This window comes from Rana temporaria, chromosome 12, assembly GCF_905171775.1.
Source record: "Rana temporaria chromosome 12, aRanTem1.1, whole genome shotgun sequence".
Classification (NCBI taxonomy): Eukaryota; Metazoa; Chordata; class Amphibia; order Anura; family Ranidae; genus Rana; species Rana temporaria.
This window is the reverse complement of record NC_053500.1, coordinates 41,928,477-41,956,047: the sequence shown is the minus strand read 5'-3', so window position 1 is coordinate 41,956,047 and position 27,571 is coordinate 41,928,477. Positions and strand designations below refer to the sequence as shown.

General features: G+C 44.6%; 1 protein-coding gene across 3 annotated transcripts in view; it reads right to left on the bottom strand.

The window, feature by feature from the left end:
• Positions 1 to 27,344, bottom strand: part of LOC120918299 (keratin-3, type I cytoskeletal 51 kDa-like) — a 42,446-nt gene extending 15,102 nt beyond the window's left edge. Inside the window, exons 1-9 of one of the 3 annotated variants that reach the window (XM_040329814.1) lie at positions 27,190 to 27,343; positions 26,721 to 27,099; positions 25,436 to 25,518; positions 22,615 to 22,771; positions 22,346 to 22,507; positions 20,493 to 20,618; positions 19,481 to 19,692; positions 18,380 to 18,462; positions 16,046 to 16,583 (exon numbers count right to left, since the gene is read on the bottom strand). In XM_040329814.1, the coding sequence (XP_040185748.1) occupies positions 16,573 to 16,583; positions 18,380 to 18,462; positions 19,481 to 19,692; positions 20,493 to 20,618; positions 22,346 to 22,507; positions 22,615 to 22,771; positions 25,436 to 25,518; positions 26,721 to 27,099; positions 27,190 to 27,281 (1,305 nt within the window). In that variant the 5' untranslated portion in view covers positions 27,282 to 27,343 and the 3' untranslated portion in view covers positions 16,046 to 16,572. Of the gene's footprint in view, positions 1 to 16,045; positions 16,584 to 18,379; positions 18,463 to 19,480; positions 19,693 to 20,492; positions 20,619 to 22,345; positions 22,508 to 22,614; positions 22,772 to 25,435; positions 25,519 to 26,720 lie in introns of those variants that run through there. The other 2 variants (XM_040329812.1, XM_040329813.1) reach the window with 2 other exon arrangements.
• Positions 27,345 to 27,571: the final 227 nt, after the last annotated feature.

The following is a 27,571-nucleotide window of genomic DNA, read 5'->3' as shown; positions in this document are numbered from 1 at the left end:
GAAAATGTAGTGGGGGTGCATTCTTTTGATTGTGAATTGTTTGAGCAGGTTGTCATAGTATGCTATTTGTCCTATTTTACTTTCAGGTGGAGTGACAGGTCAGGTCTGGATATTGGGCCACTCATATGTGTGCTGGGGGGCTCGGAGAGGTGATGCTAGACCTGAGGGCAGGCAGTTGGGATTTTCCAGACAGGAGGCCTGTGTTATATGGTTGGGTGTCCCGGGTATGCTTTGGGGGAGGATGTTTCCCGAAGTGCAGCGCTTTGCGCAGAGGGATAGGCCGCCTGACGTCTTGGTTTTGCACATGGGGGGCAATGATTTGGCATTTTTTTTTAAAACTGCTTTGCGGTGCCTGCAGCTGCCACTGCCGAGTCTCTCACTCTCTCTCATCACCAGGGCCGGACTGGCCCAGCCTGGTAGGCTGCCTGTCCTGAGGCAGCTTTGAGCTGTAGCTGACTGCAGCGCTCCCCCTCTCTCCTGCGTGTATGACACTGGGCATCTCTCGCTGTGTGTGAGAGCTGGGTCTGTGTTCAGCTGTGCTGCCTGTGCTAGACCTGCTTGTGTGATAGTAGATAGTGATGGAACACTGATTGAATCAGTGTTTTGTCTATCACACAAGCCCGTCTAGGGGGGGACCTTGCTAGAGCACACTGCCCTGCCGAACACAGACCTACAGCTCCTGTTTGTTCTATGACACACATTGGGAGAGGAGATACCTGCTGTGTGTGATCGAGGCAATGCCATGGTGAGTGCCATGCATAGTGGGGCTTCATTCATATACAAAAGTGGGGCTGCATTAATATACAAAGTGGGGCTGCATTAATATACAAACTGGGGCTGCATTCATATACAAACTGGGGCTGCATTAATATACAAAGTGGGACTGCATTTATATACAAAAGTGGGGCTGCATTTATATACAAAAGTGGGACTGCATTCATATACAAAAGTGGGGCTGCATTCATATACAAAAGTAGGGCTGCATTTATATATACAGCGGGGCTGCATTCATATACAAAAGTGGGACTGCATTAATATAAAAAAGTGGGACTGAATTTATATACAAAAGTGGGACTGCATTTATATACAAAAGTGGGGCTGCATTCATATACAAAAGTGGGACTGCATTCATATACAAAAGTGGGACTGCATTCATATACAAAAGTGGGGCTGTATTTATATATACAGTGGGGCTGCATTTATGTACAAAAGTGGGACTGAATTTATATTCAAAAGTGGGACTGAATTTATATACAAAAGTGGGACTGCATTTATATACAAAAGTGGGGCTGCATTAATATACAAAAGTGGGGCTGCATTCATATACAAAAGTGGGGCTGCATTTATATACAAAAGTGGGGCTGCATTTATATACAAAAGTGGGACTGCATTTATATACAAAAGTGGGGCTGCATTCATATACAAAAGTGGGACTGCATTCATATACAAAAGTGGGACTGCATTCATATACAAAAGTGGGGCTGTATTTATATATACAGTGGGGCTGCATTTATATACAAAAGTGGGGCTGTATTTATATACAAAAGTGGGACTGCATTTATATACAAAAGTGGGACTGAATGTATTTACAAAAGTGGGACTGAATTTATATACAAAAGTGGGACTGCATTTATATACAAAAGTGGGGCTGTATTTATATACAAAAGTGGGGCTGCATTCATATACAAAAGTGGGACTGAATTTATATACAAAAGTGGGGCTGTATTTATATACAAAAGTGGGACTGCATTTATATACAAAAGTGGGGCTGCATGTATATACAAAAGTGGGGCTGTATTTATATACAAAAGTGGGACTGCATTTATATACAAAAGTGGGACTGAATTTATATACAAAAGTGGGACTGCATTTATATACAAAATTGGGACTGCATTTATATACAAAAGTGGGGCTGCATTCATATACAAAAGTGGGACTGAATTTATATACAAAAGTGGGACTGCATTTATATACCAAAGTGGCACTGAATTTATATACAAATGTGGGACTGAATTTATATACAAAAGTGGGACTGCATTTATATACAAAAGTGGGGCTGCATTTATATACAAAAGTGGGACTGCATTAATATACAAAAGTGGGGCTACGTTCATATATACAGTGGGGCTGCATTCATATGTACAGTGAGGCTGCAATGATGGGCACTGATGAGGCTGCATTGATCTCTTGTACCATGTCTTCAGTCTCTGACCATCTCTTGTACCATGTCTCCAGTCTCTGACCATCCCTTGTACCATGACCATCCCTTGTACCATGTCTGCAGTCTCTGACCATCCCTTGTACCATGTCTGCAGTCTCTGACCATCTCTTGTACCATGTCTGCAGTCTCTGACCATCTCTTGTACCATGTCTGCAGTCTCTGACCATCCCTTGTGCCATGTCTGCAGTCTCTGACCATCTCTTGTACCAGGTCTGCAGTCTCTGACCATCTCTTGTACCATGTCTGCAGTCTCTGACCATCTCTTGTACCATGTCTGCAGTCTCTGACCATCTCTTGTACCATGTCTACAGTCTCTGACCATCTCCTGTACCATGTCTGCAGTCTCTGACCATTCCTTGTACCACGTCTGCAGTCTCTGACCATCTCCTGTATCATGTCTGCATTCTCTGACCATCTCTTGTACCATGTCTGCAGTCTCTGACCATCTCTTGGACCACGTCTGCAGTCTCTGACCATCTCTTGTACCATGTCTGCAGTCCTTGACAATCGTCTACAAAATAGATTTATGGCATTTATGTTTAAATATTTTTGACTAGTAATGGCGGCGATCATTGATTTTTTAGCGGTACTACAACATTGCAGCGGACACACCGGACACCTAATTGAGTTCTGTAAGCAACACCTTATTTTCTGGCAGTGCCCCTCCCGAGACTAGACTCTGGATCCGCCCTTGGTGCGATATCAAAGTTGATGTGGGGCGGCTGATGTCAGAATTTCCTGGCATGGTCATCGTCTGGTCGGACATGGTGGCGCGGACGACATGGAGGATGGCCAGGTCTGTTGAGGGCGTTAATAGGGCCAGGAAGAAGATAAATAGTGAGGTGAGTAGGTTTATTGTGTGGAACGGGGGTTTGGCTGTTAGGCACCTGGAATTAGAACGGGAGACTTGGAGGTATCTTAGGAGTGATGGGGTTCATTTGAATGAAGTGGGTATTGACTTTAGGGTGTTGGGGTTGCAGGATGGAATTCAGAGAGCCATTCGAGTGTGGGAGGGGCGCCCAAGGGTAAGGTGGTTCCCCTTTTGTGCAGTGGCGGGTGTTGGTCTTGACAGGAGAGGGAAGATATTGCAGAAGGAGGAGTTTTGGGGACCCATCGTTGTTATGGGTCTCGATAATGGTTTCCAGCTAACGGAGGTTAGCTGGGAAGTGGTAATGGGGCACTGCGGTCAGTGGCTGTCTCTGAGCCAGCTTGTCGGCTTGAGGCCTATCAATACACTGGGAAGGTACCGCAGCGCATTATGGTTTTTCCCCACATAGGGGTATAGAGTTCCTGCTTAGACCAACACTAGATAGATTTATAGTTTGTTAACAGAGTTTAAGTTATTTATGTTATTTGGTTATTTATATATCTTTATATATATTTGTTTTAATAAATAAGGCTGCTACGGCCTTTTATAACTCCAACACTGGTGTGGTCTCAATTAATATACTGTAGTTAAGAAGAATGGTATGGGTTAGAGTAAAGTGTGTATAATTCCATCTGTTATACAGCAGTCGTGGGCATTCCAAGCCCTTTAGGGACATAAATTACACATTTAATTTCTTGACTACCTATCACTTTTTTGAAGGCCCAAAAAATTACCCCATTTTAAAAAGAAAACACTCCAATGTATAATCTATGAGGCACTTAGGCCCGGATTCACATACATCGGCGCATATTTATGCCGCCGTAGCGTATCTCCTTTACGCTACGCCGACGCAGCGCAGAGGGGCAATATATATATGGCGGTCACCTTATTTTTTTTTTTAAGTGGAACATGTAAAAGATATTTGGTTGTTTTAGCTATGGTGGATACAAAGGTGGCTCCCTTGGGCCCTTAAGTTGTACACCATTAGTTTCATTAAAGGGCTTGGATGCCAGTGAGGAATACTGTTATTTAAAGGGGGAATTTGGGATTTGTAAAAAAAAAACAAGCTAAGTAAGGCCTAATAACACACAACAAACGCTTGAAGAAGTCCTTAATGCTCAAGGGGGTTATGAAGGGAGAATGTTTACATCAAAGCCTGTGACCTTTTGTATTTGTGTGATCATTAAACTCTTAAATCTTAAAAGCACATCCTACCTATAAAAAAAATGAAAAAAATAAATGCACCCATGGTTAGGGTTGCCACCTGTCTGGGATTCACCGGGACAGTCCGGTTTTTACATCCTCTGCCCGGGTTTCTGACTGCCTGTCACCCGGACAACAGCCACCTGGGAACCCTCAAAAATTCTTATAACACCCACATAAAAACGTAATCAGGATTCAGGATCCATAACCTGTATAAGAATGTGACCTATCTTTACATATATTTAACTGTCTTGATGGAAACAGCCCTAATTACAAGGGACTTGTTTCTCCAGGCCGCATAAGTCGATGCATAAGTCGATGCTCTGCTTCTAGTCCCGGCTACTGGAGCCCTGCCAGGACTCTTCACTGTTTACAGAGAGAGCTGTGAGTGAGTGGGCGGGAAGAGGAAGGAGCTGCACGGTGTGTGAGGGGACAGCAGGACAGAGGGGGGAGAGAAGCTGGCCTGGCTGCACATTACCAAATTATTCATGTAAGTATTCCTCTCACAGTATGTTGTCAAGTGTATTTATGTCTCTTTGTGTGTATCTGAGTGCATGTATGTATCTCAGTGTGTGTGTGTGTGTATATATGTGTGTGTATCTGAGTGCATGTATGTATCTCAGTGTGTGTGTATATATGTGTGTGTATGTATATAATTGAGCACATGTACAGTATATATATATATAGTGTGTATGCATGTACCTGAGTGTGTATATAGGTATGTATGCATGTTTCTTAGTATATATATCTTAGGCCCCGTACACACGACCAAACATGTCTGCTGAAACTGGTCCGCGGACCATTTACATTGCGCGCGCTTACGCCGGGCAATTTTGCCGGCGCGCCCTCGCAATTTACGGAGCTACTGCTCCGTGAATCGAGGGCAGCGCAAAATATTTGCGGGGGCGCAGGGCAAAATCGTTGCCCTGCGCCTCCGCAAATAGAGCGCAGATCTCTTTGAATCCGGGCCACTGTGGGTAGACTGCGGGTAATGCGTCACTTCCCGGCCCCCCCCCCATTGTGTTCTGGAAAACACGTGGCTCCCAGAACACAGCGAGGACCAGTGAAAGACACTTAGCGCTGATCACGCATGCGCAGTAGGGAATCAGGAAGTGAAGCCGCAATGCTTCACTTCCTGATTCCCTCACCCATGACGGCGGTGGGGGCAGCAGAGTGATGAGCGATCGCTCGTCTTCTGCTGCTGACGGCGCTGGACTCCTGGACAGGTAAGTGTCCTAATATTAAAAGTCAGCAGCTGCAGTATTTGTAACTAATGGATTTTAATATTTTTTTTACAGTGGAGCTCCGCTTTAAGGTTAAGTTAATCTTTTGGAAAAAAAAAATTAAAATGACAATTTTTTTGCAGGTAAAAAATTTGCAAATATTTTTTTTCCTAAGAAATCTGTGAATAAAAGACACTGAGCCTTGTGGACGCCCACTGTCATGGGGGGGGGGTTATTGGGGGGAGAGGGGGTGGATGCTGAACATGTTACATTTTATGCCCTAAATACAGGTGTAACATGTAACTTGTTCAGAAGGGTGAACTCAGCCATTCATTTTAGTGACCAGGGGGTAGTAAAACCAGTGCTAGGGGAAGAGGGCTGTGCTGGGAGAAAGAATTTGGTGGGAGAAGGATTTGTGCTAGGAGGAGGAATTTGGGCTTAGGCGAAGGATTGGATGGAGAGGATTTGTGCTGGGGTGGGGGCATTTGTAGGGGAAGGGCTTGTGCTAGGAGGGAGATTTTGGGGGGAAGGATTTGTTCTAAGGTTGATTTGGGGTGGGTGGGAAAATATTTGTGCTGGGGGTGGGGACTGGGAGGGGGTTGTACTAGAAGGTAGAATGTGGGGGAGCTACAGCTGCTGATTAGCATTTTCTTACAGGGTCTAGTGCTGCTGTCAGAACAGGACTTCATTTGCTTGGATCGAGTTCATTTTTTTTTTGTTCAGCCCACTGGCTGAATAAAAAGTAACTGTGTATGGTCAGCTAACAGACTCCTGCACTATTCACACTATTGTACATTACATACTTCTGACCAAAAGTGATCATTGTCTCCACAGTTGCTGGTTGCTAATCAGTCCCTGGCTTTTTTAACGACGGTCTTCTTTAAAGTGGAGTTCCACCCATAAATATAACATTACATCAGTAGTTTAAAAAAAATGTCATTAGTCCTTTACGAAAAAATTTTTTTTTTAGATGCCTTCAAAGTGTTGTTGCTAGGCAGAATAGTTAATCTTCCCACTCCCTGCACCTAGGTGCTTAATGCTTCCTAACCTACACCGCACAGACTCCTGGGAATGTAGTGGGTGTAACTTTCCAGGAGTCTGTGCACTCCCCAGTCTCAAAGAATCATGTGACTTGGACAGCACAGGTGCTGAAACCTGATCTGACACTGCTTGTGCAGCACTGAGCATGTGCGAGATTTGCAAGGCTGAAATCCAGGAAGTCATACAGTCTGGCTTCATGATGCCCACACTTAAGATGGCCCCAGTCAATTTCTATTTTATAAAGTCTCTAAATGCTGTAACAACCTAACAAAACGGACCTTAGTTTACAGACTAACTTTACTAGAATACATTAAGCTTGTGTATTACAGGGGTATTTATATTTAAAAAGTGAAATTGTGGGGGCGTGGCCTGGACATGGCTGAGTGAAGCTGCTTTTCTCTTGAGCTCCCGGCCTTGTCCTCCCCTATACCGGCTAAAAACGCAGAAAAGTCGGCATGCAATCAGCCAAAAAGCGCAGCATTAAAGCCAACACCCGGGTGACCAGATCCAACACACCGGCGAGGGATTTACACCGATATTTCAAGCCGCAGCAGCAGACTTCACCTGGAGCCAGGGAGACGACACCACGAGGCACAGCTCGGGCAGCCCTGGCCGCCGCGCGGGAGAACGACGAGTGGGCCCTGTCCCCTACTGATCCAGACCCTCCATCCGGGCCGGTGGTGATACCGAGACCCCCAGATCTACATATGGATTCCCCACCCTCTTCCCCGGGAGGCTCTTCGGCGGAGCGGGAGATCAGAGCCCTGCTGCAGGCCCTACCCACGCGGTCTGACATAGAAGCCCTGATTCTAAAGTTGGAAGAGACTCATCGACGTGATTTCCAGGAGGTGAGGGCGGAGGTGTCCTCCTTGTCGGAAAGGGTGATGTCGGGCGAAGTGTCGTTCACGGCCCTAGAACAGCGGGTTTCGGGCCTGGAGCGGGCGAGAGACCACTATAGAGATGCGGCGATCGCCCTGCAGCTCCACCTGGAAGATGTGGAGGACCGGAGCCGCCGCAACAATCTGCGGCTCCGGGGAATACCCGAGACGGTCGGAGCAGAGGACCTGGACGGGAGGCTCCAGGAGCTGTTCCGCGAGGTCCTGGAGGAACCGCTGGCAACGGTGGAAATAGACAGAGCGCACCGCGCCATGGGCCCCAGAGTGGAGGACCAAGATAGGCCCCGAGATGTGATTTGCAGGCTGTTGAGATATGCCCAGAAAGACCGCATCGTCAGAGGGGCATGGGAGCGCGGCACGGTGTCGGTAGATGGGGCCCCGGTCACAATCCTACCAGACCTCTCCAGAGCAACTCTCCGTCGCAGGGCGATGTTGAAGCCTGCGTTGGAACTCGCCAAGCAACTGGGCTTCACCTATAGATGGGGCTACCCGCTCGCGGTGACATTCAGGAAGGATGGCTCGGCCTACACACTACAGTCCCCCGCGGACTTGCCTGGATTGTTCCGGTTCCTGGGAGCGGAACCGGTGCCGATACCGGACTGGCTGCAGATCCTGCCGCGTGCACCAGGAAGATCTGGACCCTCCAGCTACAGAGTGGCAGCACAACCTCGCCAGAGAAGACAGGGCAGACGACGACAGCGGGCACCATCGGGAGACGCTCTACAGGGGTAACGTGAGTAGGCCTTGAGCCGAAGCCCGCCGTTCACTTTCCATTCCCATACCCCTGTACACAAGACACATTACCCCTGACATTGCCAGGAGACACCTGAACTCCCCCTACATATAAGTTGGCAGCCTTGCCCGTTGTGCCATTTGGCTGTAACGCCCCCCCTATTCTTTATTACATGGCACCTTTACATCAAACTGACTGTGGATGGCGGGTAGCACCCGCAGGCACTGTATATACTAGATTTGCCCCCCATCAGGAGCCCGCATTTGATGCGGGTCAGAGGGAGGGGGTGGAGGTTGGCAACTACCCTTGTTGAGTGCCTTAGTAGGCCCAGATTGTGCCGGGCCCTCGCCCATTTGGAATGGGCACTACCTATGGAGGTGAGCGGTTCCCGCGCTACAGGGGTGCACCGGAAGGAACCCGTACATGATGGAGATGATCTGCCCCTGCGACATGTCTCTGGGTGCACCGGAGCCCACTGCCACCAGATAAGGAAGGGATATGAGTGCCAAGCTGAACAGTGTTCTAGGGGTCCCCCCCCAACCCCACTGGCTTGCGGCTGCTCTGAGACACCCCCCGAGATTACGGGAGAGAAACGGGCGGCTCGTATATGAGGACTTAAGAAGCAACGCACTATGTCGCTTTAGAGGCTGGGGCCTGGACTTTGAGTCCGGTGGGGTGGGGGGGTTATAGCATAATGTATGGAGACTGAGCAGTGGCACTGAGAGACGTGGGGGGGAGGATGCTTACTGGAAATTGTCTGATACAGGGTCATGCATAAATGTTGGGGACGGTGGTACATGGGGGCGGGGGGGAGGGGAGATGGATGGTACGGCTGCTTGTTTAAACGATCTCACCCACTAGATATGTTAGTGATTTCGTGGTGTTTCACATCGGTTCTTCCTCCAGCGAGGGGGAGCTAATTAGCACCCCTTGTTGGGAGACATGTTGGGCTATACCACCAGTTCTGAGTTGATAAATGCCTTATGGCCCTCTGCTTAAATGCTTTCTTGTCTTATCTCCCTAATATCGCCTTCCTATAATTGATATGTTTACCTGGGCATGTGTATTATATGTGATTGCAATGTAGACTTGAGCCCCAACAGCATCAGCAGCCGGGGGGGGGGGGCGGGGACCTGGGAGCTCGCTTTACTGGTCCTGTCTACCCACCTACCCACCTAGGCCTGCGCTCAATTCCCAGTGTTTCACTGGTGAGTGCTTTTAGCTGTTTGAGCTAAATTAGTTCTGTTTCTCCGGCCACACACACTTGTGTAGGCCTCCTAATCTAGATATCTTTCTGTCTCAACCCGCTCTTAAACCCCCTGTTCTCCTTATTCCCCCAGTCACACGCAGACGCGAAGACTGACCCGACCCCCCCGACCCCCCCTTATCCACCCACACCAAGGGGCTTGCCCCACACTGACTCGCGGTCATGGGCAGACTAACCGTGGTATCGCTGAACGCTAAGGGATTAAACATCCCGGAAAAGAGGAGAATGCTCCTGCACGATATGCGACGCCTGGGGGCGGACGTGATTATGATCCAAGAAACACATTTTAGAGAACGAAATCTGCCCTTGCTGAAAAATAGACACTACCCCACGGTTTACCACTCCAATTATGCGAAAGCAAAGTCGCGAGGGGTTTCTATACTTCTCTCAGCCAGGGTTCCATGGCATCACGGAGACGTTGAATTAGACATAGATGGGCGCTACGTATTTTGAAGGGCAAAATTAGTCAAACGCAGGTTACCCTTGCGAACCTATATGCCCCAAATGACCACCAAGACTCATTCATATCCAGACATCTGAACAAACTACTACGCTTCGCGGAAGGCCAGTTAATTGTGGGAGGAGACCTTAACATCCCCCTGATCCCGACAGAGGACACATCGACGGGTACCTCTTCTAGTTCCAGAGAAACTCGGAAACGCATACACGCGGCGTTGCATTCGGCCCAACTTATGGACGCTTGGCGTCTTTTTCATCCTGGGGAGAGGGACTATACCTTCTACTCCAGGCCCCATGGGTCCTACTCGCGGATCGACTACCTTTTTGTACCCCACAGACACCTAGACGCGATTAAGGAGGTAGAGATCGGATCTATTACTTGGTCAGACCACGCCCCAATTAAGCTGGTGTATGCCTTGGCAGCGACCCAATCAACTCAGAGACGGACTTGGCGACTCAATGAGAGTCTACTGCAGGATTCAGACACCATGACTGAAGTGATCAGGGAAGTAGGACATTATTTTGAAACTAACGCTACTCAGGATAGTGATGCAGGGGTGGTGTGGGAGGCTCACAAGGCGGTCGTGCGGGGGCTCCTTATTAAGCATGGAACTAGATTGAAGAAACTGAGAACTGAACAGCTTAATGCACTACTAGCTAAACTGCAGCTACTGGAAGCCCAACACAAACAGGCCCCAACACCCCAAGTAGGCTCGGAACTGAACACCATCCGTCGGCAGATCACTGACTTATTACACTATAAAGCCAAGGCAGCGATGCAAATTTGTAGGCGAAATGTCTATGAGTCAGGGAATAAATGCGGAAGCATGCTGGCTCAAGCGATCCGCGCGCAAAACATGGCGTCGTACATCCCGCACATAGTCACACGAGAGGGGAAGAAGGTCTCAGTCCCACAACAGATTTCACAAGAATTTAAATCCTTCTACTCTAATCTTTACAACCTTCCCTCCACGCATGCGGACATTGACCCGGACTTGACATCCACATACCTAGAAGCATCCTGCATGCCGACACTAACGACGGACATGAGAGAGACACTGCAGGAGCCAATTACTTTGTCAGAGATCCAAACAGCACTGAAATCCGCTAAACCGGGCAAAGCTCCTGGCCCGGATGGCCTCACCACCGCGTACTATAAATCCCTACTCCCGACCCTGGGGAACCGGTTAGTGAGCCTATTCAATACGGTGGGTTCGGAGGGCGCGTTTCATATAGACACCCTACAGGCGCAGATAGCGGTAATACATAAAGAAGGAAAGGATCCCAGCCAGTGCGGCAGCTACCGCCCCATCTCGCTGCTAAATACCGACATAAAATTGTTTACAAAAGTAATTGCTACCAGATTTCAGCGTTATCTCCCTGACCTCATTCATCTGGACCAAGTGGGCTTTGTCCCAACCAGAGAGGCCAGGGACAACACGACCAAGGTGCTGAACCTGATACATGTAGCCAACAAGACAAAGAAACCCTGTGTTTTTGTAGGAACGGACGCCGAAAAGGCGTTCGACCGGGTGAGTTGGCAATTCATGTTTCGCACCTTGAAGCACGTAGGAGTGGGGCGGAGGATGCTTAGCTGGATAACAGCAGCATACACAAACCCAACGGCCAGGGTGAGGGCGAACAGCACGCTGTCTGACACATTCCCGATTACCAACGGGACCAGACAGGGCTGCCCACTGTCACCTCTCCTGTTCGCGCTGACCCTGGAGGCCTTTTTACAACATGTGAGACAGAACCCGAACATCACCGGGATACCGGTAGGGGAGGGTAATTACAAAATCTCGGCCTACGCCGATGATATGCTATTTTCCTTGACCAACCCGTCGGTGTCCCTCCCGAGCCTGATGCAGGAATTTGACTCATACGGCAAACTAGCCAACTTGAAAATTAATTTGACAAAATCCGAGGCGATGGGGGTAGGGGTCCCCCAACAGCAGCTGACGCGACTTAAACGAGACTTTAAACTAAAATGGACAGACGTGGCATTGACATACTTGGGGACGCGCATTTCACCAAAACTCTCTGACATATACAAACTTAATTCCCCCCCCCTACTTAAGACAGTTCAGCAGTTACTGAATGGATGGACTACGGGACTACATTCGTGGTTTGGGAGGAACAGTATTTTAAAGATGACCATCCTTCCGAAATTTGTTTACTTACTGCAGGCACTCCCCATTCGTATTCCGACGTCATACTTTAAGCAAACGCAGGCAGCATTTGGATTGTTTCTATGGGCAGGGAGACGTCCCCGGGTACATAGAGCCGTGCTTTCCCTACCCAAATTGAGTGGGGGGCTCGCTATGCCAAACATAAGAACGTACTTCCAGGCAGCACAATTAAATCGACTTATAGACTGGTGCCGTCACGATCTGCTTAAACTCTGGCCGCGACTGGAACAGGCGCAGAGCGAGGTCCTATTGAAGCGTGCCCCGTGGTGCCATACCTTACAACAAAAGGACGTACAATATCACCCGATTATAGGGAACACTATTAAGGTCTGTGCCAGGCTACTGACACAAGGTCGCCTTGCATCGGAGGCCTCACCCATGCGTCCAATCTTGGGCAGCCCGGGCTTTACACCTGGACTTGGGGATGCCAGATTCGTCGCCTTGCGCGAGTCGGGACATTTTCAGGCCTCACATTTCAGCGAATCGAGCCGGTGGAAGACGTCAGCTCAGCTGATGGACCACTCGGGAACCTACCAGCTAGACTTTATGAGAACATGTCAGCTCAGTCACTTTCTGAGAACCATGACTCCCCCTCCCGCGGGTCAGTCCCTTACATATTTGGAAGAGTTGTGCGTGGAGACGGGAGCGCTACCTCATGCGCTCTCACTGCTACACGCGTTGCTAGTTGAGCCACCGGAGGGATACCAGATCCCGAGCCTTGGTAAATGGGAGCGAGATCTGGGAAACAAATTTACAACCAATAGGAGACGGCATATCCTTATGTTTACGCACAAGTCCTCGATTTGTGCCAGGGTCCAAGAGACCAATTATAAACTGCTGACGAGGTGGTACAGAACCCCGGCCGTACTGAATAAACTGTTTCCAGACACATCAGACCTCTGCTGGAGGTGCCAGGTGGAAAGGGGCACCTTGATGCACATTTTCTGGTCCTGCCCACGCATTAGACCATACTGGGGGAGATCAGATGAATTACCCAAAAATTTACGGACCGCAAGGTACCGGATGACCCGGCATATTTCCTTCTCCATACGACGGACACCCCTGCGCGGATCTATAAAAAGTCCATTGTTCGGCATTTGTTGGACGCAGCTAGAGCCTGCGTCCCGCTATGCTGGAAATCCCCACACCCACCGACATTAGCCATGTGGCTGAAGAAGGTGGATGAGATTAGCTGGTTGGAGGATCTAGTCTTGTCCAAACAGGATAGAAACAAGCTATACGCCCAAACGTGGCAAATGTGGACAATGTTCAAGTACTCAGAGGAGGGCCATGTCCTCAGAGGTGAACAACCGATCCCCCAGGCAGATTGAATACTCCACATTCGCCCCCAGAGCTCTCCGGACTTGTCTAGGGGGTCCGTAACGGGAAACACTGTCAACCGGCAGTGGATGTCCATGATCGCGAGCCCCCCCTCCCACTCCCCCCCACCTCATTCCCTCTTCCACTCTACCCTCTTACTCCCCCTCTCTTCTCTACCTGCTGGACTGCTCATCGAGCAGATCCCGCAATCTTTCCTTTGTTTCCTCGACTCATTTCGCTCCTAGAAAACGGGAAAAAGCGGGAGGCTGAGCCACGAATCCATGATATAATGTTGTAGAAAGTGCCACATGAATACTGTTGAGATACATATCCATTTTCTGTTGTTATTGTTATGTGCGCCTGTTGGCACCAGCAGATGTACTGTTTTTGTTGTGGTCCATGTGGACCGGCCTCATGTGGTATATAAATAAACAATAAAAAAAAAAAAAAAAAAAGTGAAATTGTGGCTGGAACTCTGCTTTAAGGTAGGCTCAGACAGAGTTAGCTGTCTGTTTATTTTCAGTGCACATAAAATTATATGTAATGGTAGCGTTTCATTTTTTTTTAAATAATAGTGCTGATGGGTATGCATATCTGTGAGACTACTTCTTGTGGCACAGCAATCAAAGCCTCTTTTATGAGTTCACAAGGGTTTGATTTATTAAACCATACTCCATTCACTGTTCTCTGTAATTGGGCCAGCACCCAGTGTTCACCGTGATGTGCTGTGCATGCCACATTACTGCTCAAGTTTGGGTGCCCAAGGTCTTGTATAGTTCTAGCAACACCTCTGTATTATACCCAGGCCCACCAACCCCATAAGGTAAGCAATACTCCACTCCTGGGCTGATTTAACCTAACATTTAAACAGGCTGTTTTGCAAAGTATTCATTGATTTTTTTTTTTTGAAGAATTGTCCATCTCACTACCCCCCCTGTTCACTCCCACTCCAAGGTCTTTAACAATTCTATCGTCTATAGTGTATACTAAAAAAAAAAAATGACGTGCGCCAGTAAAGTGTTCGGGTTTGGCTTGAAGAAAAGGTGGCAACCCTACCCATGGTGAAAATAGGAAAACGATGCATGCAATACATTTTTTTAGAGCCTGCAAAGTATTGCAACCGCGATTAGCAGATCTTGTGTGCAACACACAAACTCCTGCAGACTATTCCTCCAGCCCTTAGTAATGGAGCTGGAGGATAGTATTAATATACGGTACTAAGAGTGAGGAAACTTCACTGCACTTGCACTCCATCGAGAACTACGAGTTCCTCTGCTGTGGTTGGCAGATGGGACTTGTTGTCTTTGTAAATTGATAATATAGTTGTGCAGGTACAGCCATGAAGAGCCACAGCAAAAATGTATTTAATTCAAAGCCTGCAAATCAGGTAGAAGGGTGACAGTTAGAGTTGTGGTGGTGGGGTGCTGGGGAATATCACTATGTTACACCCTTAATATGGATGTAACACAAAATACGCTGCGATAGGTAGTCTTAACCTTCGAAGCTGAAGTTTAGGTATGCTAATTTTTGTAGCAGTGCCTACTACCGTGATTTCCAGCTACCATGGGGATGGGCCAGGTATGGCATGTGGATACTTATGTTGATCCAAGCTTGATAAATGTAACTGTGCAAAAATATGCATACCTAAAGTTCAGCTTTAAAGCCAAACTGAAGTATGCCTTAAAAGTTAACCCATGATTTAGTCTGTGCCTCTGTAGTCTGCGAACAAAGCTCATTGACATCTAGGGCAGGGGTGTGTTGGACAGCTGCAAGTAGACTCCTGGTATTCGTCAGATCTTTATCTGCAGCCTACTAAGGGCTTTTCTGTTGAATTGCCAATTTCGGCTTTTTTGCTGGAACCCTGAATGTTATTTTAAAATACCAAAAATGCCCATTTTAATGGGAGGGCCCGTGGAACCCCAAATCCCTTAGAAAGTATGAGATACCCTTGCTTCACCTCACCATGCACCTCTTATGTCTAAATCACCCTATGTCTATTAGGAGCATAGGGTGACATTTAAATGATATCTTAGACTACTTAAAATGGGACAGTAATATTCATTAACAATATCTCTCAAGAAATATGAAGATGTTATTTGGGAATTCCAGGAATTTCAATGTAACAGGCCGACCGTCTATTGCTTAACAATGCTAATGTCATCACCCCCAGACACCTGTCTGTTGTCTGTTGTAATGTTAATGAATCCAGACTTACATGGGGGCTTGGGCTAATTGACCCTGTATTGTATGAAAGGATTCCTGTGATAATGTGTATTGAAGTTCAGGAGACAGCCAGGCTGCTAAAAGGAATTAGGTAATTAGCATGTTAATTAGGTCTGGTCACAGGTGTATTTCCAGAGTAATATGATGCACCTCCTCTTTTAACTGTTTAAAACGTGTGGTCTTTTCCTGCTTGGAACCTCAAGACAGAGCTTTGTCTTGTTATTGGGGGAGAATTATTCTTATGGGTCTTGTTCGCCTGAATGGAGTATCTGGTAGCTGGCTTGGTGTTCGGGAATGGAATATCCTAAACAGCTTTAACCCCTTTCATACACGGGGTGTTGTTGCACCCATGTAGTTAAAATGTATTTTTCATTAAGAAACAAAGACTACGTATATAACTTGCATAAGAAAAGTTTATTTTGTAAGTTGTGCAAAGCAAGAAACAAAGTCCTTAATGTACAGAAGACACTGGTGACAGCAACACAGCTGTTGTTCACATCACTGGGAGATGGAGAATGTTGGCTCACACATATATGAACTTGATAATAATGTGATTAGTCTTATAAATATCAGTTGTTCCCATCAAAATAAAACAGAACAATTTTCTGAGTCCAGATAAATAAGTATACAACAACTTTAGTTAATATACTCCATCTGACTATAAAACATTCACAAAAATCAATCACTATTGTTTCTTAATTGAATTCTCTTTGCTTGTTTGAGTAAGAGCACTTTACACGTCGCCATTCGTCATGTGTACTGTGTTACCGAAAAAAACAGTATCGGTGTGTTTCCATCCCAATACAATTGTGAAGGACAAAGAAATAGTATATATTTTAAAGGACAGAGTGATATATGAAAACAGGCTTCCAGTTTGCTTGAGCAGTCACAGTCTCTTCCATTCCTTACAGTGTCCACGGTGTGTTTTATTTCCTTCCTGCAAAACATAAAACAGAATGTCGTCAGAAATCATCAAAATCTCGAGGCACCCCAGTCTAAAAAGTGGTGCACTGTCACATCAGAAGCCACCATTTCACATCATAGCCACCAGTCCATAGTCCCACACTTCCTACACACCAAACCTTCACCCCCCCCATCCCCTTTCCCCCTTTCATATCACAATCTTCAGACCCCCCATCCCTTTCACATCAGAAAATTTAGCAGTGGGTAGGAGGCATAGCAAAATAAACAAATATGGATCCTCCACTTCTGAATACTGGGGCTGCCTTAATTTCTGCCCGCCTGATCTAGTGTCATGCTTTTTCATAGTGTTGGTGACTGGCCCAGAAACGGTGCAGTACCCTGGTTAAGAAACGCTAGCCTGGGATACCAATCAGCTACCTACAGCAGACCTCTAGGCAAATATAAATCACCCTTTATTTATAAGTCAATTCCTTCCTATTTCATAAAATTATTTAAAGTGGACCTTCATCCCACTTATGATTTCACGTGATTCCCTCTGTTCCCTGTTACACAATAAGGTATCACAATTTTTTGGAGGGGTGAATTAGGTACCTTTTCAGCAGGTCCTAGCCCCGCACTTTGGGGTTTTTCTCTGAGGCGAAAATGATGTCCCCGTCTCCTTCCCCTCTACCTAACATTTCCTGGAAAGTCACACTTTCTAGAAGGTTTTGAGTAAATTTTTGCTGTACTGTGCATGTGCCATCGTGGGCCATCTCAAAGAACTGGGAATAGACAGTCGGCCCCCTGATAACATCAGGCATCATGGCTAAGACGGAGGGGTGGCTTACACTAAACAATGCTAGTCTATTTTTTTGGGGATACAACCCACTCCAATGGTGGCCCTATTGACAGCCTATTACTCAACATTCCTCAATTGAAAAATCAAAGGAGCTGGAGGTAAAATTGTCCACTAAAAGGCACCCGCAAACAGTCATTTTTTAGGTATTTTGAAAGCTGTCGGTACTGGCTGTCAAAATACAATATTAACTGCAAGAGATTTGTACGCTGTGTTGCGTGCAAGCTAAGTGGAAAAAATCTATAAGTGCATGGCTAGCTTTAGTGGCACCCAGTTTACAACTGTAGGCCTTAAAAAGTGCATCTTTTAAGCCCCCTGTCCCAACTTTAGCAGCAAGCTCTGGATTTTAATAGCGGCAGTGCTATCAACTTTCCACTAATTTGGCATTGGCATAATCTGCTAAAGCCTTCAGTGTGCAGTTTTCAGTATAGTCTCGTTTTATCTTGCTATTAAGGAATCTAGCTAAACTGGAGGATGGTCTTATTCAATGTAGGCCAAAATAGAACCTGATCATGTATAAGAAAACATAATAAAACCTTCATGCATTTGTTTGCAGGTTTGGGAGGCAGAAATATGTCCAAGCAACACACGATTAGAATGGGAACCAGTCGGCTGCTCATAAGTAAGTGTATACTATATGTAAATTTGATTTATTTTTTATTGTTTCCAAATCTATCAATTTTCATTTAAATGTTTTATTAAAAAGCCTCTATGAATGTACATGACTTGCTGAACATTTGCCACAAAGCAATCAAGATTTCAAATCTATTAGTCAACCTCTTATAAGTCTATTTAGTAAAGCTTTTACCCAAAATGCATACAGCTTTTACCCAAGATTTCATAAAAAAATTGTGACTCTTGGATGAAAGTGTGTGGCTCTTGGATTCAAATGTTATTAAACAAATTCCTTTGTTTTCAACCTGTTTTGATTCAGGCATAGATATACAAGTTAACCTAGACTACTCAATAATCACCTTGGGATGCTGGCGTGGTCGTAGAAGTGGTCGTCGATGTTGTTCCTTTTTGTGTGCTTGTTGAGCCACCTTGAACACTGTTGCTGCAGATAGAAAGCAGGTGTTTTTTGTAATATATTGCCATTATAGACAAAACACTGATCATGACAGATTATAATAAATGGACATTGGCATATAGCTGTATAAAGACTCAGGCCTTTCACATTCAACAGCAGGGAACATTCAACATTTATGATTTTTGGGAGTAAAGGGCTTGATATGTTATTCAGTGGAATTATTGTATTTCACTGGGAGGGTTTGATATAATATATTTATATATCAATTAAAGCTGGACCCCAAACAAAAACTATTTTGGACACTTGCACTGTAAAAAAAAAAAGTGGCCACTAATGAACACGTATGGCTACTGCATGATCTCTATGAAGGAGTAAAAATTGTGACGTTCATCTGTACCTCCTCCATTCACAGAATACCCTAAATTTTGTGAAAGGAATGCAAGACTTATTCTGAATGGAAGCATTTCCCGAGCAACCAACCTGCTATGGTCGGTGTACTAGAGCCATAGTTACATAGTTAGTCTGGTTGAAAAATGACACAATTCCATCTAGTTCAACCAATTAACGCTTTAATGATACAATCCTTTATACAGAATCCTATACCCACAGCTGATCCAGAGGAAGGCAAAAAAAAAAACAGCAAAGCATGATCCAATTTACTTTGGTAGGGAAAGAAAATTCCTTTCTGATCCCCCAAGAGCAATCAGATATTCCTGGATCAACTTTACCTATAAAGCCAGACCTGTTCCAGTTTCATTACCTACCAGTTTCAGTTGGTAAATCAATTGGCCGAAGAGTACAAACTTGAAAGGTAGATGGGGAGAAGATAGTTTTGATTCTACTTTAAGTGTTATGTTGATTTCATTGAGTGATTAAACATACACCAATATTCTGCAACATAGGAGGGTCATCTTTTTGACAGTAATATTGAGGACAGTGGTATACAAAGCTGTCTGGGTACATGCCACCTTTTGCAGTAAGTCTGGACCAGGTACCACAGTAGACAATATTCCCACCATTCTTCATTCGTAATGTAGTTTCTTACCTGTCATCCAAGAGTTTGCGGTATATTGCAATCTCGCTCTCTAATTTTGTCTTGGCATCCAGCAGATTATCATAGTCTGCAGTCTGGCACTCTATCTCTGCCCTGATATGTTCCAGTTGCTCCTCAATGGCAAGAATCTGATTCTGGAGCTGGGCAATCTTTGCACAGTATTGTCCTTCTGTTTGTGCTAAGGTTTCTTCTAGAGATCTTTTCTGTTGAATGAAAAAAAGAGCACAGATGAACCACTGACCTAAAAAACAGGCTGAATTTGCATATGGATAAAATTATATCTGAGAGAAATAAATAAATACATTTGATGTGAAATGTAGTTATGTTTCTGATATTTGTCCCAATAAAAGCCCATTGCTATAATTAAAGCTCACAAACATTAAGGGCTGCCTGAGAAGAAATTATGTAACCTTCATCATTTCTATTGCCCATGCCTCTGATCTTCGCTCACTTGAATGGCAAAAGCATTCCGAAGAATCTTCAGCATCCAGGACTTTTAGGAGTATCAGCTGCCTGGTCCCCCTCTGCGCTTTGTGGTTTCACCCATTTGCCTCTAGGTCACTATTGGGCCCAGTAGTAGCATAGAGCCAACATAAACACAATACGAACCAAACATCCAACACAACTGGAAATGGTGGATGCTGAAGATTCTTCTGCAGTAGTAGCTCTTTGGCAGACCAAAGATCAATGAAGCAGGGCAGGTAAGTATTAAGCATCTTGATTTCAAGTTTTTATTATGGCAATAGTTTCTATGATCACTTCCCTTCCTTTTTCAATGGTTAACAGAAAGAATTTGGCCAAATGTTAATACACTGAAATATTTCAAGGTAACCCACAATGGTGGAAATACAGAAACTGTGAATATGGTGAATATCCCCAGCGTGGACATATACAGCAATTAAAATATAATGGGTGTCTTAACCTTTTTCAGGTAGAGATTTTTTTTTGATTCATTACTCCTTATATCTTCTGACTAAATAATGAATTTCTTTAAATTCTTTACCATGGCAAGTTGTGACTGAAGCTCAATCTCCAAGGCTTGAAGTGACTTCTTTAATTCAGAAATCTCACTCTTAGTGGTCGACACTTGTTGTTGTCCAACTACTATTTCCTTCTTCAAACCTTCACTCTAGGACAGCAATGAAAATTAACAATTAAATACATTTTTCCAAAATCATTAACCAGAGTTACACAGGTATATTCTTTACTCACAGTTCTTTTTTTATACTCCCATCACTCTTTTTTGAGTCCATTTTGCATCCTATAGTAGTCAGGACCCCAGAATATTAGCTATAGCATTAAAAACCTTACCTCTTGGAGTGCCCCACTGACACAAGTTCCCCAAAATGAAAAGAAGATGGACAACGCCATTACATAATAAAGTAGCTATGTAACATGGCAGTTGAATGGCAATATGGCCTGTAGCAATCAGACCCTCAGCTATGCTCTAGACAGGTCTCAAGGCCCATTCAACACAAGGCAACACATCCTGCAGTCAGTAGTTTAAGCATGTTGTATTATGCTACGTATGCTGATAATGTGCTGCATTGCTTATGCATGGCCCATATTGAAAGCATGCTAACCAACAACAACTTCTATCTTCCTCATCATCATTATCCTAGTGAGGTCTACAGAAATGGTAAGTTAAGCAGGTACCTCTACACTTTTTTTTGCTTGGCCATTGCCAGATGTTTCAATGCAAACCTGAAAGGTCTGTTTAGTATATATGTACATAAAATGTCCTAATTCGCTACTCCTTAGATCCCTAATACCTAAGCTTTGGCTTAGGGGCTCCATGCCCACTTTTAGAGTTTGCCACCTGGGCCTTAGACCCCACAGTTAGTAGTCTAGGAGTTTCAAGTAACATATCTCCTACAGCATATTTCCAGTCATAACTACATCTTTCACATGCCAACTGACCATTTCATCTAATAAATTTGCAGACTCTATCAGTTTTCTATAGCATTACATATACTTAGCCAGATTCAGGTACATTTACGCCGGCGTATCAGTAGATACGCCATCGTAACTCTGAATCTACGCCGGCGTTAATTTAAGCGTATTCTGGTAACCAGATACGCTTAAATTAGGCTAAGATACGAGCGGTGTAAGTCTCCTACGCCGTCGTATCTTAGGGTGCAATTTTCCCGCTGGCCCCTAGGTGGCGCTTCCGTTAAGTTCGGCGTAGAATATGTAAATGACTAGAAACGCCGATTCACGAACGTAGGTGCGCCCGGGGCATTTTTTTTACGTCGTTTACGTATGTCTTTTTCCGGCGTAAAGTTATTCCAACAAATAGCTGGCCTAGCCAATGTTAAGTATGGCCGCCGTTCCTGCGTCGAAATGTAAGAATTTTGCTTTGTTTGCGTAAGTCGTCCGTGAATGGGGCTGGACGTAATTTACGTTCACGTCGAAACCAATACGTCCTTGCGGCATACTTTGGAGCAATGCACACTGGGATATGTACACGGACGGCGCATGCGCCGTTCATAAAAAAAGTCAATCACGTCGGGTCACCAAACATTAACATAAAACACGCCCCCCCATCCTCATTTGAATTAGGCGCGCTTACGCCGGCCCCATTTACGCTACGCCGCCGTAAGTTAGGAGGCAAGTGCTTTGTGAATACAGTACTTGCCTCTCTGACTTAAGGCGGCGTAGCGTAAATACGATACGCTACGCCGCCTTAAAGATACGCGCCCCTACCTGAACCTAGCTAACTGATTATAATGCGTGACCCCTTGGTGACATGTCATGACATGGGTCACTTTTCAGTATCTCTATACCTCACAGTTGACAACCACTGCTTTCGATCTATTTAAAATAAATTGAATTAAAATATAAAATATTTCTTACATTTTTCTTAAATTGATCTTCTGCCTCCTTGCGATTTTTCTCAGCCAAAGCCTCATACTGCTCTCTGAGTTCGTTCATTTTCTTTAGAAGATCAGTTCCTGGAGCAGCATTCATTTCTACACTGACATCACCAACAGTGGTTCCTGTTTGTCCTTTAACCTCCTACAGATTGATTAAAAAGAAATATGTTTATTTTTTTTCATTATCATTGCATCATTACAAAAACCAACAAATCTCATTAGTATTGGTGAGACTTCTTTAAAACTTACATCCTCATGGTTCTTCTTAAGAAGAGCAATTTCTTCAGTAAGGCCTTCAAACTGAGATTCCAGGTCAGTTTTGGACAGGGTCAGGTCATCTGCTATTTTGCGTAGGCCAGCAGTATCGGCTTCTACTGATTTGCGCATAGCAAGTTCATTTTCGTACCTGACAAGAGGAACAAATGGAGCTCAATGCAATACAATGCAATGTTCTGTTGTAAAAATATTAAAACAAAAAGTTATTTACAATGTATTTTAAAGTGTTGTTACTGACCCAAACAGAACTATTTTTCATGATATAAAGTAGGGATGAGCTTCGTATTCGAGTCGAACTCATGTTCGAGTCGAACATCGTATGTTCGATCGTTCGTCGAAATACGAACAAAATGGGTCGCCAAATTCGAGTTATGTTTCACAGACCATAATTCACTGCGGCATCGCTGGCTGATGATTGGCCAAGCATGCACTATGACCCACATGCTTGGCCAATCACAGCTTGCAAAAAACGGAGAGCCATAATTGGCCAAAGTCAGGGTGGCTTTGGCCAATTATGGCTCAGGGGGTTTAGTACACGCCCCACACTATAAAAGGCCGCCTGCAGGTCGGCCTTGTGTAGTGTGTTGCGGTGGTTGAGAGGACAGAGAGAGTGTAAATTTTTGCAGGTAGATAGAGCAGGCAGGCAGGCTACTCAGTTAATGTTACAGTGTGTAGAGGATATATATACATCCCAGGTGTTGTACATATATTTATACACTGTATAGTTTAGCTAGATCAGTTATTCCTAATTTACTGGCAGGCAGGTGATTGTGCTAGCTGCAGTACATGGTTTATGGCCTGTGTCCTCTGTAGTTTGCACCTAAAGCTACTTGGTGTGTACTGGCCGTGTGCTCTGTAGTTTGCACCTAAAGATTCTGGAGCAGTGATTTTAATGATGCTTAAATGAGAAAAACAAAAAAATGAAAAATTCATTTAAATATTGTACCTGCTGGGTGTCTATAGTATACTATAGACACCCAGCAGGTACAATATTTTAAAGGAATTTTTCATTTTTTTATTTTTTGTTCATTTAAGCATCATTAAAATCACTGCTTCTGAAAAAACGACAGTTTTTAAAAACTTTTTTCCATTGATACATGTTCCCTGGGGCAAGACCCGGGTTCTCAAAGACGTTTTACGACAATAACGTGCATATTAGGCTTTAAAATTAGCACTTTTGAATTTGAACGTTCAAGTCCCATAGACGTCAATGGGGTTATAAATGTTTGTGCGAACGTTCGGTCCGTTCGAAGGTTCTGGTGCGAACCGAACGGGGGGGTGTTCGGCTCATCCCTAATATAAAGGTGGTATTCCTACTATAGTAGCATAGCAAAAAAATATATAACACTGAATAGCCTTGGCTGTCAGGAGAAACATGCAAGCTGAGCTTTGGCATTCAAGATTATTATTTATTATTAGATGAAACATTAAATTGCATGTTCTATCTCGTCAATGTGTGGACCTGTACTTTGTTGACTGTGAAGAACAGAAGACCAACCCAGTATCAATTAATAAATCTCTAAAAACTTTATTGTATCTGCACATTAGTCGTTTCATTTTGGGCATCATTGAAATACTGGGGTGACGACCTCTCATTTTCGGGTTAACATTATGTTTCCTCTCCCTGCAGTGGCAGCACTTCCCGCGATGGTGACTTTCCTGGCTGCCAGTGTCACTTGGGGTTTCTTAAGAATTTAAAGTAGCCTGCTTTATTTCTGAATACATGTTGCCACGTTAGCTGTCATTGTGAGGATCTATAAAATCAGCACTACCATGGCAGCATAAACAGAAACAAGCAGAATGTGGGTGGCTAATCTGTATAGCAGGCAGACAAGAAAATAAAGTTAAAGCGGAGGTCTGACGATTTTTATTTTTAAAGTCAGCAGCTACAAATACTGCAGCTGCTGACTTTTAAAATAAGGACACTTACCTGTCCAGGATGCCCACGATGTCGGCACCCCGATGCCGACCTACCACTCGGCTCTAAGATGCTGCCGCTGCCCTCTTTGGTAAGGGATTCAGGAAGTGAAGCAGCTACTGCGCATTCACGTGTCGCGCTGCGCGATCTGACTGGTCCCTGCTGTCTTCTGGGACCTGTGTGTTTCCCAGAAGACAACGGGGGTCACCGGACGTGGCGTAGATACCCGCAGATAATGCGGCTATCTATGCCCAGAAGCGGGTGCAGATACCTGTCTTAGACAGGTATCTGCTCCCCCCTCCCCCCTCCCCCCTGAAAGGTGCCAAATGTGATACCGGAGGGGGAGAGGAATCCGCACAGTGGAGGTTCTATTTTTGTGTGGACCTCTGCTTTAAGACAAACGTCAATGGTGGCGCTGCCATTACAGTGCCATGGATTTCAGATCAAAGCTGCCTTACTAAAAAATCTGTACAAAGGAAGAATAGAAATACAAGTGATGAGGAATAATGAGGCATGCCTAAGATGCTACCATGTTTATTTCAAATATATTTTTCTAGTGCTGTTTTAGAGCCTAAATCTCTGCACCCTGCCCAACTATCACCACCCTCACTTTTATACATCCCCCTTCCCTCCGCAGCATATTTTATGCTTTTTTTTTTCTATACTCTTTGGGCCTACTATGTGTTGTACAGGGTTCTCCTTCTCTGGGCGTGGGCAGTCCACAATATTGCAGAGAGTGGCAAGGTCATCATCATGTCAGCACCGCCCTCTGTACTGTAAGTGCAGGGAACTGTAGTGACACTCCTCAGGGGAGGTGACTACATGACATGCCGACCAATGATTGTGCTAGTTTGACATTTATTGAACTAAACTTACTTCAGCTTGAAATCATCTGCTGCCAATCTGGCGTTGTCGATCTGCAAAACTATGGTATGGTTATCTTTGCAGGCTGCAATAATCTGTAAAAAAAAAAAAAAAAAAGGAACACCATAAAAACTTGTACTTGTTAAATTATATGTTACCCTAAAAATAAATATTAATGTTTTTCTAACATGATTAGAATCACTCAATACAAGCAGAATGTGAAGTTTAACATATGTGCTTTCGGAACATTCTTCCTTTTTTTTTTGTACAAGCAAAAATATTATATTGCTCAATGTATTAGTCCTTAAATGTGGTGGCTGCATTTATTTTCTGTTTACAGGCTCGTTTCCATTTATTTTCTCCTGGTGGTCATGCCAGAAACATGCAACCTGTCCCATGGTTGCAATGCTCACTTGCTGTACTGTATCTATGGAGGAGCAGCATTGTCACTTCTAGGGCATGGTTCCAGAACACTTCGCCCTCTCTTCTTCTCAATAACATAGAGGGTAGGTGTTTTGTAGTCCACACAGTAAGCTGGGAATAATGTAACTGATAAGAATGCAAAGCAGACAGATAGCACAGGAAGTTATCTGCTAACAAGATTTCTGACAGGATCAACAGGAATATTTTTGCGCTTATCAAACAGATATAGCAAAACATATTAATTCTTCATTGGATCAATAATAACATTTTGTAATGCGCGGTGTGGCTAGTGGGATTTAATAAAGTCGTCAATTTAACCAATAAGCTGTCACAATTGTATAAGTGTGATAAGACAATTATATAATTGATTCTTTAAAAAAAAAGTTTATTGCCTTGAAATCTCAGTTCACATCAAAGTTGGCGTACTATTCGCATAATTCCAAATTTGGCTCACTGAACAACAGGGGTTTCAAACTGGTGGCCCTACAGCTGTTGCAGAACTACAATTCCCATGAGGCATTGCAAGGCTGACAGTTACAAGCATGACTCCCATGGGACTTGTCGTTCCCCCAACAGCTGGAGGGCCACCAGTTTGAGACCCCTGTTGTACAATATCAACTAAAAATATGGCTAGTAGGTTATTATCGTTTCCTAAATTTCAATTTAAAGCCCACCTCTAATAAAAAAAATATATGTAATGTAAAACACTCAACCTTAGACATGAGAAGAACTGAAGAAAAAAAAATGTTTGTATTATTTGTATCTATAGTGATAGTACTGCTATGGTTAATTTACTTTATATTCCTTCTAAATTACATTAATTTTATCGTTGCCAGGTTATTAAAAAGAGAATTCACTTCTATGGCAAACTTACTTTAACCTTCAGGTCTTCAATGGTCTTAAAGTAAGGGGAGTAGTCTTTTCCTGGTTCTCCTTTGCTGCTACCACCTCTTTGCTTCTCTAGGAAGTCCTTAATCTTTTGTTCAAGATCAACATTTGATTGCTCTAACTGTCGGACTCTATCCAGGTAAGTAGCCAAGCGGTCGTTAAGGTTCTGCATAGTTTGTTTCTCATTCATGTTGGAAAGCCCATCACCACCTCCATAACCACCACCTGCACCACCACCATAACCTCCCCCGGCAGCACCACCACCAAAGCCTCCTGCTCCTCCAGCCCCAAAACCTCCAGCTCCTTGACCAAAACCATGGCCAAAGCCATCTGCACCACCACCTTGGCCATATCCACCACCACCATGGCTAAATCCACCACCCTGGCCATATCCATCACCACCATGGCCAAATCCACCACCTTGGCCAAATCCACCACCTACTTGGCCAAAGCCACCACCACTACCACCCACACCACAGTATCCACCAGCACCAGCATTCATGCTTCCAGTGCTCATTATCTGAGAAGATTGTTGATAAAAAGACATGTTCAAGCAAAGGACTCCTTATCCAGAAGAAAACAGAACAGCTCCGATAAGAGAGTGATATGTGAACACATTCAATTCTTTATATATGGAATCTAAGGGTGTGTCCTAGATGAATATTTATGTATTTATTAAACAAGCCTTGGATGGCTTGTCAAGTTATGTTTTATTTTACAAGCAGTAGATAGGTTGCCAAGTTATTGCCAATTTTCATCACTTAAATCAATAATTACTAATGATCAGATTGCATCATTCTACGTGTTGGTCTTCTCAGGCTTTTTTGTTTGCAGCGT